Below are 12,619 nucleotides of genomic sequence, written 5' to 3'. Positions count from 1 at the left end.
AAAAAAAACCAAACACACCTAAAATTTGTTTTCTTTTCTTTTTTGAATTAAATGCATGCAAGGACATACAGACTTACCCTAAGTATAGAATATTTACATGTTTAACTTTAATACATAAATATAGTACATGCATTTACTCATTTTTTCAGCTTCCCTGTTCTCCATCTAATTCCGAAGATGACAGACTGGCTCATATGCACAAATTTCTGGTGTTGCAAATAAGAACTAATGAAGTTTTTCCTTACCTGCTCACCTGACTCCAGAAGTTTTTGATAGTCAGGTGGGATAGTATCATCTCTTTCTCCAAGTTTGTCTCTGTGTTCAGCTTTAGCCTTTTCCTGAAACCATTTAATTTTTTTAACAGCTTTAATACTTATATTAGAAATATCAGCAAACAATAAGTCAGAGTAATCATTAAACTTAGGACAGATGCCTTTTTTAAATTTCCAATTTTAAAACTACTAGAAAAAACTCCATATACTTCCCTATGAAGTGTGTTTCAGGCCTGAAAGTTTTACATTTACTAGCACTCTATAAGAGCACATATTTAATAAGTTAAACATATACATACACAGCAGCATCCCAACATTTAAAAAAGTTAACTCCAATGTTCAGTTCTGCTTTTCAACAATACGACTAAAAGGAGTCATTCCATGCTTCTGCATCAAATCTCATCCACCCACTGTAGATTTAACCTAAAACTGACAGTTCTGCAATGTTGTACCTGCGAATGCATCTGAGCTACCTGTAGCAGAACCCAGGGCACTTATCCACCTCCCACCCAAAGTGAACAAGAGTGGGCCACACTTCTCAGCACACTTAGGAGCCAGAGTCAGTTTCAAACCCAACACAACCAGAAGACAGAGCACCACAAGCTCCTGAAAACTGCATCAAGGAGGGGAAGCATTTCTTCCTCTATGTTTATTTTTCACTTTATTCTGCTTTGATTTCTGGCAAACATACCAGAAACATGCCAAACAAAACACCTGGTTTACACACAAGTATGTTTTTATGCATATTGTTTAAGATTATTTTTGTATTTGTTAATGCAGACATTTTAATGCAACTAATTTTCTTATTAGCAGAAAGGCCTTTAAACGATGATGAATGACTGAATGAAGACAAAATAAGCAGAAATAGCAAGTTAAAAAAATGGGACTGATTAAATGAACTTGATATTTGTGGGATTATAATAGTCAAAGTTTGACAAAAAGGCGGCCACAAAATTAACTGTAGAAACAGAGCCCAGAGAAGACACCTGAAAAATAATTAGAATAATGACAAGAAAAGGTAGTGAAATCAATTATTGCAAATTCCCATAATATTGCAACACTTACCTCCAAGTGGCTACAGTATATTAACTAATTCAACATTTTTCACAAAAAACACAAGTAACACAGCTGATTGAAGAGTGCATGCTTAGAAGAGAAAAACATTTACGTGAACTGGTTGATATGCCTACATGTAGGACAACAGAAGAGTATGTTGTTTTTTTCTAGTAACCTTACTCCTACATCTGAAAATCACATGCCATATACTCCTACGAGTACGTAAGAAATATTACAGTACACCATTTAAAAAAAAAATCTCTAAGAAATAAGGTAAGTATCTGAGTTGGTTTCATTTTGGTTTTTTTCCTCTGTTTCTTCTTCCCCCCAAGATCGCACAAGTTTCAGAATGTCTTTTGTTACCTTTACTTTATCCACAACTGGTTTGTTCTCATCAGGGTCTGGTTCCCTCTGTCCCAGGGAATCTGACAGGAGATCCAAGGCTTCATCCATCTCTTTTCCTCCCTAACAAAGTATAAACACATTCGTGAACACAAATGAGCTGTAGAAATAATGTAATTCATCAAGCTAATATAAGTACTGACTAATGAACTGTCAGCTTCAGTGAACAATGAACAATCATCTCTCCCTTTGTAATTACAATGTAGTGCAATAGCTGGGGGAAAAAAAACCACAGAATATTTAGACCTACAGAAAACTTAATTGTAAGAAGAGGTTACGAAATTTGTTTTAACGGCTTTTTTTTTTCCTAACACATAAGCCTAGCTGACGTAATGAGAACAGTTCTATGAAAGGATTGTTTTTTTGTAATTGCCATTCATTTTGCAAACATCGTTATCACTGCAGATTAGCTGCTAAGGAAGTGTCAATCCAAATTAAAGCTTATTAACATTTTATCTTCAAAATATGTATGGTCTTTTGCTAATTCACACCATTTTTATTCAAACACTGGTTAGGAAAAAAAGCCCTTAAAACCAACCAAAACCCAGGTGGGAGGAGCTGTATATTCCCCTTTCAGATTAGGCTGGAAACACCAGAGGGAGCTCCCACTGCACAGACCAAAGTGGAGAAGAGAAAGGAGGAGGCGTGCGATGCTACCACCAAACCCAAGGAAGGGAAGTCCTCCTGGTATTACAAGGAGGTCACGGCACTGCCTGTCCTAACCTTGAACTCCTCCTTTTACAGGCTTAACAGATGACTTGGCCACTATGGTAATGACTACGCTATTATTCCTTTAAATGTCCTCATTACCTAACTGGGAAAAGAAAGGTGTGGTTCGGCTAAACGCCCAAGCCTAAAAATGGAACCACTTGCCTGTGGGTAACTACCCGCATTGACCCACAGAAAGGGAATGCACACATCCCCTGACGCCCTCAGTAACTCCGGAAGAATCAGCACATGACCAGGCGCTTCCTTTTCCAAGCGCAGGTGAGCAGGCTTCAAAGGCAGGTGGAAATACAACAGTGCGTGGAACTCGGACAAAGCAGACACACCAGTCTTCGCAACTCATTGAACTTGAAAGTGTCCAGAAACTCACACTTTGTTTTTTCCCAGAGTGAACATTTTCTTTCCCCCCAACAGCCAGTGTTAGCAATAAATTATTTAACTTTGCAACAGTGTATACTGGTAAAACTGGCCAGATCATGTTCCCATCTCTCTTCATCAATCAGTTCTTATTTTGAGGTAAGGATCTACAGAAGAGGCTGCTTACTGAGGTAGAAGCCAGAGGAGCTGCTGAGTGCACTGAGGAAACCGTAGCAGCAGAGATAACATCTGAGGAATCTGCGGGCTTTTTACCCTCCTTGGTTTTCTGAAACAAGATGCAGCATCATGACTTAACACAGTGGACTAAAATTATAAAAATAAGCATCAAATTCCATGCATCTGAAATACAATGCCCATACAGTTTATTTCTAGGACTTTATTCTTCTTAGAAGCTCTAGTTATTTCAGATTGAAACCCCTTCCTGAGAAGCGCCGTGCAACTTCTGCATCTCAGTTTGTTCACATTCAATCTTCCATCCCAACTACTGGTTTAAACCCTGGCATAGCTTAAGTCAGAGGCAGGAGCTAAGATTTCACCAAGCCCATCTATATTCCCAAGCAGCACTTTTTAAAAAATCTCAACTGCAAAGCATTACATGTGCAAGCAACTGGTAAAAACACATGACAACCACCTTACCTAGTTTTTTCTTACTATGAAAGTCTGTCCTGCTCTCCTATTAATTTATTGCAAAAAATATTTAAAATTTTTATTTATTGTATTTATAGAAAGTTTACATAAACTTAAGGGAAACAAAATATCAAGATTATTGAAACAATTTGAAAATAAAACAGATTTTCGGAAATCAAATATACTCACCTTTACTACAGTTGCTGTAGGTAATGGTGCAGATGGGGATGGAGAACAGGAAAACCCTTCTGTCAAACCCTCTAAAAGTTCATTTTCACTCATAGGCTATCATTAAAAAGAAAAAAAAAAGAGAGACTTTTAAGCCTTTTCATCTATTAAAAAGGGCAACATAGTCTACCTACATTTTTAAACTGAAGACTGGGAAACCTTACTGACATTTGAGTAAGTAATTCAAGAATGAACTGAACAGTATCTGAATATTCACTTTTTTTACCTGGGACTTTTCTTCAGGTTTTGGTAAGAGTGGTTTTCCATCTTTATCCTACAAAAGAAAGAACACCTTATATTAAACCAAGCAGTCCTCAAATGATCATGCAATACAAGTACTCTGACAGCATTCACTGAACAACAGTATTGCACAAGAAAATGATCTAACTAGTAACCTCTAGCATCTACTGCTGTTACTTAAGGTGTCATTTAAAAAACCCAGGTCCTGAATCTGAGTCCTGAGAAGTGATTCACTGTGTGGGATTCTGAGCTTCCCTACTTCGTGTTTTGAGCTCCTTGGAAATAGCCCAAGCAATAAATAAAATCCCAACTTCCAGATGGGTAACAATATTCCTGGATGCAGAGTGCACAAAGACCATGTCTTCTCATGCTGGCAGCTGTGGCAGGCGTTGCGCAAGTCTTGGCTATACCTAAGAAACCCACTTTGGTCAAATGAGTTGTGCGGTGATGTTTGTAAAAATACCGCCTTGAAATGTTGGGGTTTTTAACAGCTTCAACCAATCACAATTTATTTAGTTCTAAAATACAAAAAGCTAATGAAAGGCTCCAGTGCACTAACCTCAGGCAAAATTGTTCATGTGTAGGTCTAAACCACTTCTGTGCCTATGCAGGCATCTAATGATAGATGTCAGATACTCAGGAACTACAAACTGGAATTTTTATATACCATAAAAATGGCTGAACTAAACATCAACCTTTCAAAATGAAATGGAGTTTCAGTTTCATCCATATATTCTGAGGCATGAAAGGAACATTAGACTAAGACAGCACATTAAATAAATTACTTTTGCTTCCGTTAATCTGTACTCTGGAGGAATTGTTTCTTCATCTTCACCCAGTTTTTTGTGTTTTTCCTGTTTGGTTTTCTCCTACGAAGGCAAAATAAAAATAATATTAAGAAAAACAAATAACTACATCCCAACAGAAATGAATATGAACAAACTTTGAAATTACTGATTCAAATTAGTCTTTCTAATTCAATTCAACTACCAGACAAAAATCTCATGAAAATTAAAAGAAAGCCTTTTCTCTTGAGGAAGCCTTCACCTCTCTGCCTGTTTCTTTCTATGTGTATGAAAAGTTGCTCTACCTATTTCAATGAAGATCAACAACACAAATAGAAAAGCACGGACCAGTAACAAAATAGCATTATACCTCTGAGTCTTAACTCTTGAGGTTTTTTTTAAATCCACTCAACAGCCACCTGGGCTGCATGCAAAGGAAGGCTGAACAGAGAAATCAGTTGCCAACTTCAAAAAGGACTACCTGCCATACAAGTTACGTTGGAAGATGACAACTAAGAAAAGGTAGTAAAGCCAATTTGGGAACTTTTCTTTGATAGAATTCCAGCCCACCAGACAAGCTGTCCTCTATTTTTGGCTCCAGTCAATACCAAATGGCCCATGGCTTGGGGTAGCAAATGGGGGCATTCAGACTGTGACTAGGAACAGCATTACCTTAAACAGAATACATGTCTCACTTACTTACTTAAGTCTCCGTGTTGAAATAACAAGATCAGTGAAAAACACAGTCATATAAATCATCCCTAATTTAAAGAACTCATCATAAATTTGGTTCCTTTTGCAAATGGACCATCCTGTACGCTATCCCTGATGTGCATGTTAATTTGGCTTTGGTGCACCCGTAAGACACTAAGCAAATGCAGTTTTCAGAAGCTGAGGGAACTACTGTATGGTAATAGGCAGAATGATAAAGAAAATGTACTCACTGTGTTGAAATCCTACTAGTACTTCCCAAACAGAACACAACTGGTTTCACAAGAAAATTTTGTTATTTAAAAAAATGAAAATGTTATCTCTACATTGTTTCTAGCCTGAGGAAATACATTAACACTAAAGATGACGACATCAACAGTCTATGTTTTTAGATCTGATTGCTCCTTTACCTTAACTTTGTCCACAGCAGGTTTACTTTCATCTGGATCGGGCTCCCTCTTTCCTAGGCTACTGGACAACGCTTCCAGTGCTTCATCTGCCACGTGACCAACCTGTAAGGGTACCAGCATGGTGAAAAACAGTTCTTACTTTGGACTTCAGCTGCTGCTGAAGAAACCTGTTCATATACTGCACTGCCAATCACACATTACTTAAGGTAAAAATTGAGAAGTAAACTAAAAAACTGTAATAATTCTCTCCTAATTGTCTTCACATACTTGATATCTGCTGAGTTTAAGGCATAAGGAAACTCTCAGAGGTTGCTCTGTAAACAGGCTTCTCCTTTCCAAAGACTTACTCACAGCTAAAATGTTCCACAGGAGGGTTGTTCATTTGTTTTGTTTTTTAATAGAAGCATATATATTCTGAGAAGAGGTGCAAGAATGTCAGCCATTAATGCAATCTTCCAAACTATTCAGTAGGAAAATTATGATTTTCTTTTTTTGTAGAATTTTTCTTTTCCTGCAATATCTATTACATTCACAAACAGCATCCCTTTTAGAGCACTGAGAGCTAGAGTAGACCACAAGAACCATCACTTTGACTTCCTCTATTAAGGTCACTGACCTTCCCCGTTCAGTTTGTGCTTGACTTGGTTTTTTTGGAAAGCACTCAGCCTTTTTGCCTTACCTCTACAGAGGAAGAATATGCAAAACTGAAAGCATCTTGACAATAGACTACATCATTGCATAAATGAAGTACTGAGTTTTCCTTTAGCTCCAGCTAAGACAACTCACTGAAGTCACAGCTGATGGAGCTGAAGACTGCACAGTGCAAGCTGTGGCACGAGGGACTACTTCATCCTCAGTAGTTTTTGCAGTCACAGGAGCTGAAGGCTTCTGAAACAAAACAATTATACTGCATTTTACTGACTGTGCTCAGAAATCCAAAATGTATCTATTAAGTGTTTTGGTTTTTTTTTAATACAGTACAAAACAAGAAAGAAAAGTCTAAACTTAAAGGTAGAAACCCCTCAATTAAGGACTAAGCGCCGAGACTGCACGTTCCACTGAAGGCAACAGGCGGGGGAAAAAACCCAGAAATCTAATAAAGTAATTTTCTTGAAAGAATGGTAGTGTTATCCAGTCTTAGCAAAACTATCAGTGTCAGCATCTTCACTGAACTCAAAAGACATACTTTGGATGCGCTGCTGGGCTTCGATGGCTTGGATTGTACTGCAGGCTGTGCAGGGCAGGCAAAGTCTTTTGAAAATTCATCAACAAGATCAGATTCACTCAAAGGCTGCAAAAGAGACACATGTGGTATGGGTGACTCACTGCCTCTTTTTAATTTATTTTTTTCAACAGTTATATTTCAACTTCTCAGAAAGCAGAAACACGTTTGTAGCCTACATCAAAATAACCTTTCACATTTACGTGCAACAAAACAGCACGAATTTCGCAATACATAAAATTAAGAAAACCACTTTTCAGAACGAGTCGGTTGCTTTGTTACCAAAAGTCAGTATAATGTAGAGAACTTTCTGTTCAATACTGTTTACAAGGCTACTGAAAAGGAAAATGCAACCTCTTAATTAGAAAAAAAAAGAATGCTAATATTTACTAGATAGTATTTACTGTAACAGCATCATGTTATTATAATACTTCAAGTATAAATTACATACAGGCAGTGGAAAGCAGCACCATCAGATTACGGTTCTCCCATTTTAATTTTTTTTCTTTTTTTCCAGCAGAAGGAGAGTTCCCTCAGAGGTGGTGTCACCTGGAAGTCCTCTTAGATTGTACACTGACTGCTGACACTCAGTGGTTTTGACTGCACATGTTTTAGGGAAAAGTGAATAAGCTACAGTTTTAGTTCCCTACTGTGTGATCTATTACAATCTGTTGATACTATATGATCTAGCACTATGTGATCCATATAATTCTGTGATCTATCACTAATGCTCCTGAGATCCTTCAAACTACTGTTTACACCTAAATGTTGAAATCTTTGCTAGCAGCGATCGCCATTCACTTCCTATGCAGAACTTAACTGGTTAGGGCTCATTTAGTCAAATTCATAAGATGTAAAATGACATTTCTAGAGGAGAGTCTCTTATTTTCCCTCCCACTTTCCTTCCTTCGTTGATCAATGCCCCTAAGTCTTAATAAAATGTCTCATCACATAAGGCCCCAATTTTCATAACATCTGAATTCCTCTTTCAACCACTAAATCAAAAAAGCATGTAGGCAGTAACAACTCCTTTCACAAGAGTAATGCCACTGCAAGTGTTAAAGGTATGCAAAGTGGAGGCCCAAAGGAATAGAAGCCCTAGCTGAAATCATGAAGGAAGAACAACTTTGCATCACCAGGAATCAAGGAAGAACTGAAAGTGCTTGAAGGTTTTTCAGCTACTGACAGAACTTTGTTTTGCTGGTTTTGGTTTCACAGATCTAAATTACTGGTGATACCACAGGAATACTGGCAAAGACATCTTGATCAAAATCACCTTCTTCAAATTATAAATAGTGAAGTAGTGCTGAGAACAACACTGCAACGTATGACTGATACCTCTGTGATTCACTTACAGAACAACTACTCAATTATATTGGTGTCTCTGAGTGATAGAGGTGGAAAAGCACAGGAATACTTACTCTTCTACTAACCACTTCATTCCTTTGGCATAAGACCTCACGATTCTGAACTCATCTTCTGCTTTGGTTTAGTATTGGACTTTAGTCAAACTATGAACCAACCTCCCTTAATTCATGCCACGTTCTTCTTCTGGAGCTTTTCTTTTTTGTGTGTGTGCCATCTCTTTTGTGCTCCCTGTGAAACAAGAAGGCTTGTCTCCTAACATTAGCGCCTGGTTCCCTCCGAGCATAGCTGCTCTTTTTCCTGTATGACATGCTCGGCAGGTGTTCCTTCTGTGCAGCTCTCATACATCACCCACTCAAGACGATTGCATGTCTAAGACCTGACATGAAAATTTATAGAGATGTAAAGTCTTTTCATCACTGCCTTTGCGTTCATCCATATTTCAAGCTTGAATAATACAAATGACTTCAGATTTCTGCTAAAAGGGCACAATGTCATTCTTGCTCAGATTGGTCCTGACCTTCACGCTCGTTTCTGAAGAACAGAGGTTACCTGTACTTTTCCAGTTCTGTCAGCACTCCTCAACTCACAGTATTTCCAAAGTGAAGCACTCAGTTTCTTCAGCGCACAGTTCCTTTACTGTTCTTAATTTTTGCTTTCTTCTGTGTATTTCCAATTAACCTTTGGAACTTTTTCTTTCAATCTTTTCAATCTGTCTTGCACTTTCCAGGCCATGATGGAGATACTTTTTGCAAAGTTCAAGTTGTTCTTTATGATTAGGGAAATGTGCACAGCAGCTTTTTTCCTTCCAGTCATGTTCCTTTCTATATGATGACTAATGAGACGAAATGGTCAAGAAAACAAAAGATTTTCCTCCCTCGCCTCTCTCTGTCCTTCAACAGCTCCAACAGTCTTCTACAGAATACCTTACACTAACTCCCCATACAGCTTTTCTTCATGTCAGCAGTCATTTCTGTAACTCTCTCCTATCTTCACAATGTCTAAACCTTTTTCTTACTGTGAGCTCTTCATTCACAGCCAGTGAATTTCAATAAAACCAACTTTCACTTGACACTTCAGATCAGCAGGGTTTGTGCAAGGAAGTAAACACGCAAGCAGACCAAGACTTACATAATGGCGCAGAGAGAAGTGATGACAGAGAGGGAGAAAGCAGGGTATCTATTCACACTCCTACAATATTGTCAGTTTTCTAACCTTAGGTTTTTCTTCAGGCTTTGACAATACTGGTTTTCCATCTTTATCCTAAAAGTAAAGTAAGTATCATTGACATTTTTTCATTGTTAATAAGAAGCATCATACTCCATAATCACCAGCAAAATAACATAGGATGAATGATACACACAAGATTAAATCAGTGACATAGCAACAGGAATTACCCTAAACAGGGGGAATTCTTAAATAGCCAGGTAAGTGGATAAAAAAGCAAATGTGATGTCAACACAATACAAATGGGCCAAGAGACCAAAAAGCATTCATTCCTATCAGTATCAATATACAGGCAGGAATTAATTCCATAGTAAACCAGCAGGAATTCATTCAGCAGTAAAACAAGCTTTGAGTTCAAAAGACAAACTTTTGCCCTTGAACAAATAGGAGGGTAAAACCCCAGGTCTGCAGTCAGGCAGTCTTGAAATCTCTAAAAAGAAGGGTAAAACTGCTCCTTTCAAAACAGAATGTTAACACGCAGCTCCAACAAGGTCAGTTAATATAGCAACCTTACTAACATCAGTTACACCAATAAATGTTGCAAAATTTTTCAATTCTGAACTTTATGGAAAACATCTCAGTTCTATTGTTGTTTTGCTTAACCTTGACCTTGAAAGTTAAGCAAAACCTCCATCACTTGAAGTGACAATCTGAAAAAAAAGAGTGTAATTTTCATACCATTTTACAATAGTGTTTCAAGGCTACATTACAAAGTGATAATGAAGAGCACTTCTGTAAAGGGATGGATTTTACAACACTGAGATTTAATATCAGAAACAAGTATAACACCACTCTTGGAATGTGCGACCTAGGAGGATCAGATCCTTGCTCAGAACGCCTGAAAAACCCAGTCATGCCCACAAAGGAAGGCAAAGAAACCAGAGATTCAGAAAACACCAACAGGAGAAAGCCCTTGATTAAATACTAGTTTTGCTTGTTTTCTGCACATTATTTCCCTATTTCCCCTCTCTGTGACGAAAGACAGTGTCAGACACAGTGCCCTATGTACAAAGTAACGGAGACATGAAAACTTACCAACTCTGGTGTTAACCTGTATTCTGGAGGTATTGTATCATCACGTTCCCCAGCCTTATTTTCTTTTTTCTCTTTAGCTTTTGCCTTGAAAAGAAAGAACAAAAAAATCACTTAGAGAAATTAAGATAAAAAGTCAAAGTACACTCAACTTCACTATAAAGACTCTTCAGCCTACTGTTTGCATAAGTAGTAGCATCAGATAAAATTATTTCATGTATCAAGATATTAAAATTCCTCAATTTATTCCTATCAAATTTCTGTGTAAAATCACCATGGTTTAAGAATTAACACCACATGTGAATATGTCTGTATTATTTTAAATTCTAAAAAACTTCAGATACTATTGAGCCGTAACTTTGTGGCAAGTATTTTTAGAATTTTTGTGGTGTACAAAATCCTCAGGTTTCCTTGGATTTCACCACTCTGACTATACAAGCTGTAATTCTGTATCTCTTTCCATCACTCCTACTGAAACACAGCTTTTCATTCTCTGGACCTCCTTCACGAAGCAATGCATCTGCTAAGTTATCCAAAGACCCAGACTGACTGAACCTGCAATACAACGTGCTCTTTTTTTTTTTTTTTTTTTGTCAAAATTGAGCTGCAACATCTTCTCTCAGCAACAAACGGTTTTCTACTCTTTCCCTGTCATTTGTTTGCTCTGAGCTCTAAGTGAAGACAGGAAAATTATTGATATTAGTATGGTTATAGGCAGAGTTTGCAAAACTAAACTAAAAAGTGTAACATGCAAACACAGGGCTACGGTGTTAAAAAATCTAACTGCTGAAGAAAAACAAGAGTCTTAGAGTGAAAGGCAAGACCCAGATCAGAAAGATAACAGGGTCTGATGGAAAGAGGAGTACATGCACTAAAACCCCAAGAAGTTAATTAAAATCGAACAGCAAATACGTGCAAAAAAAAAAGCTTGCTATAAATTGTACCCAATGCTTGGGGAAAAAAACAGAGCAATTATAGCTAATACAGGGAAAAGTGTATGTATGTATGCTTGTATAGCCAAATGAAATGCCTATCATTTTCCAGACCATCTTACCATATTCTATTCTACCTGTATCCACTCGGTATTTCTTAATTTTCTTGCTCACATAGGACTCAGACATTCCTTAGGCCTTGGACATGAAAGTTGCTTTGTTATTATATTACACATTTGAATAGCATCTAACAGAGAGGACTCAGGATTCCACAGGAGAGTCTGAAAGCTGCTGTAAAACCGAGTAAGACTATACCTCTGACACCTCTACAACAGGGGTAAGATCTTCTTCAGGTTCAGGTTCAGGTCCACCAAGGGTATCAAGAAGAGCTTCTACTGCATCATCTTTAATTTCCTGTATTTAAAAAAATATGCAGATAATTTAATTATTTCTTTAAACTGACACAGGTTTTACCTTACGTATCTCTTATGCTGTATATCAAACAATCAACCAGCACCAGACTGGTCATTTCTGTTTGGCTTTGCCTGATTTCCTTAACATCACATTGCGGGATATGGCAAATTAGGTGATACGATTTCCTCTAGTCAGAAGAACCACAGTTATTCTGCAGAAGAATCCAGAAGGAAAATCATCTGTCCCACTAAGGCCGGACCTTTAAGGTACAGCAGAGTCTGTGCAATGACAACTCCTATTATTCCTATACTTTCTGTGATAAACAGGATTTACAACCGAAAATGAGGATGAGGAGCATCTTTACAAAATCAGGTATACGTAAAATACAACATGTGGTTGTAAATTTTAATTAGAAGTTAACTAGTTAAAGAATTACTATGTATACCTCTTTTGATTTCGTTTTCTTCTCCTTAGGAGGAACTGAAGTCTTGACTGAACTTGCTGCTTGTGCTTGCACGATTTCTCCTTCCTTACTTGGTTTCTGCGAGGGATATGAAATTACAGGCAAATTTGCAAAAATAAAAAGAAGGGA

The 12,619-nt window shown here is 37.5% G+C and overlaps 1 protein-coding gene across 8 annotated transcripts in view; it reads right to left on the bottom strand.

Annotated features, from left to right (window-relative positions):
• The window catches only part of CAST (calpastatin), a 59,979-nt gene that overhangs the window by 6,479 nt on the left and 40,881 nt on the right, over positions 1-12,619 (bottom strand). For all 8 annotated transcript variants that reach the window (XM_054809855.1, XM_054809857.1, XM_054809856.1 and 5 more), the window contains 13 exons: positions 12,473-12,568; positions 11,929-12,027; positions 10,685-10,768; positions 9,638-9,685; positions 7,022-7,126; positions 6,622-6,723; positions 5,836-5,937; positions 4,715-4,798; positions 3,916-3,963; positions 3,651-3,746; positions 3,001-3,099; positions 1,692-1,793; positions 246-338 (listed from right to left, as the gene is read on the bottom strand). In XM_054809855.1, coding sequence (XP_054665830.1) covers positions 246-338; positions 1,692-1,793; positions 3,001-3,099; positions 3,651-3,746; positions 3,916-3,963; positions 4,715-4,798; positions 5,836-5,937; positions 6,622-6,723; positions 7,022-7,126; positions 9,638-9,685; positions 10,685-10,768; positions 11,929-12,027; positions 12,473-12,568 — 1,158 coding nt within the window. The remainder of the gene's footprint in view (positions 1-245; positions 339-1,691; positions 1,794-3,000; positions 3,100-3,650; positions 3,747-3,915; positions 3,964-4,714; positions 4,799-5,835; positions 5,938-6,621; positions 6,724-7,021; positions 7,127-9,637; positions 9,686-10,684; positions 10,769-11,928; positions 12,028-12,472; positions 12,569-12,619) is intronic.

The sequence above is a fragment of the Grus americana genome, chromosome Z, assembly GCF_028858705.1.
Source record: "Grus americana isolate bGruAme1 chromosome Z, bGruAme1.mat, whole genome shotgun sequence".
In the NCBI taxonomy this organism is placed as follows: Eukaryota; Metazoa; Chordata; class Aves; order Gruiformes; family Gruidae; genus Grus; species Grus americana.
Note: the sequence above shows the minus strand (reverse complement) of the source record. Positions and strands in the feature narration are given on the sequence as shown.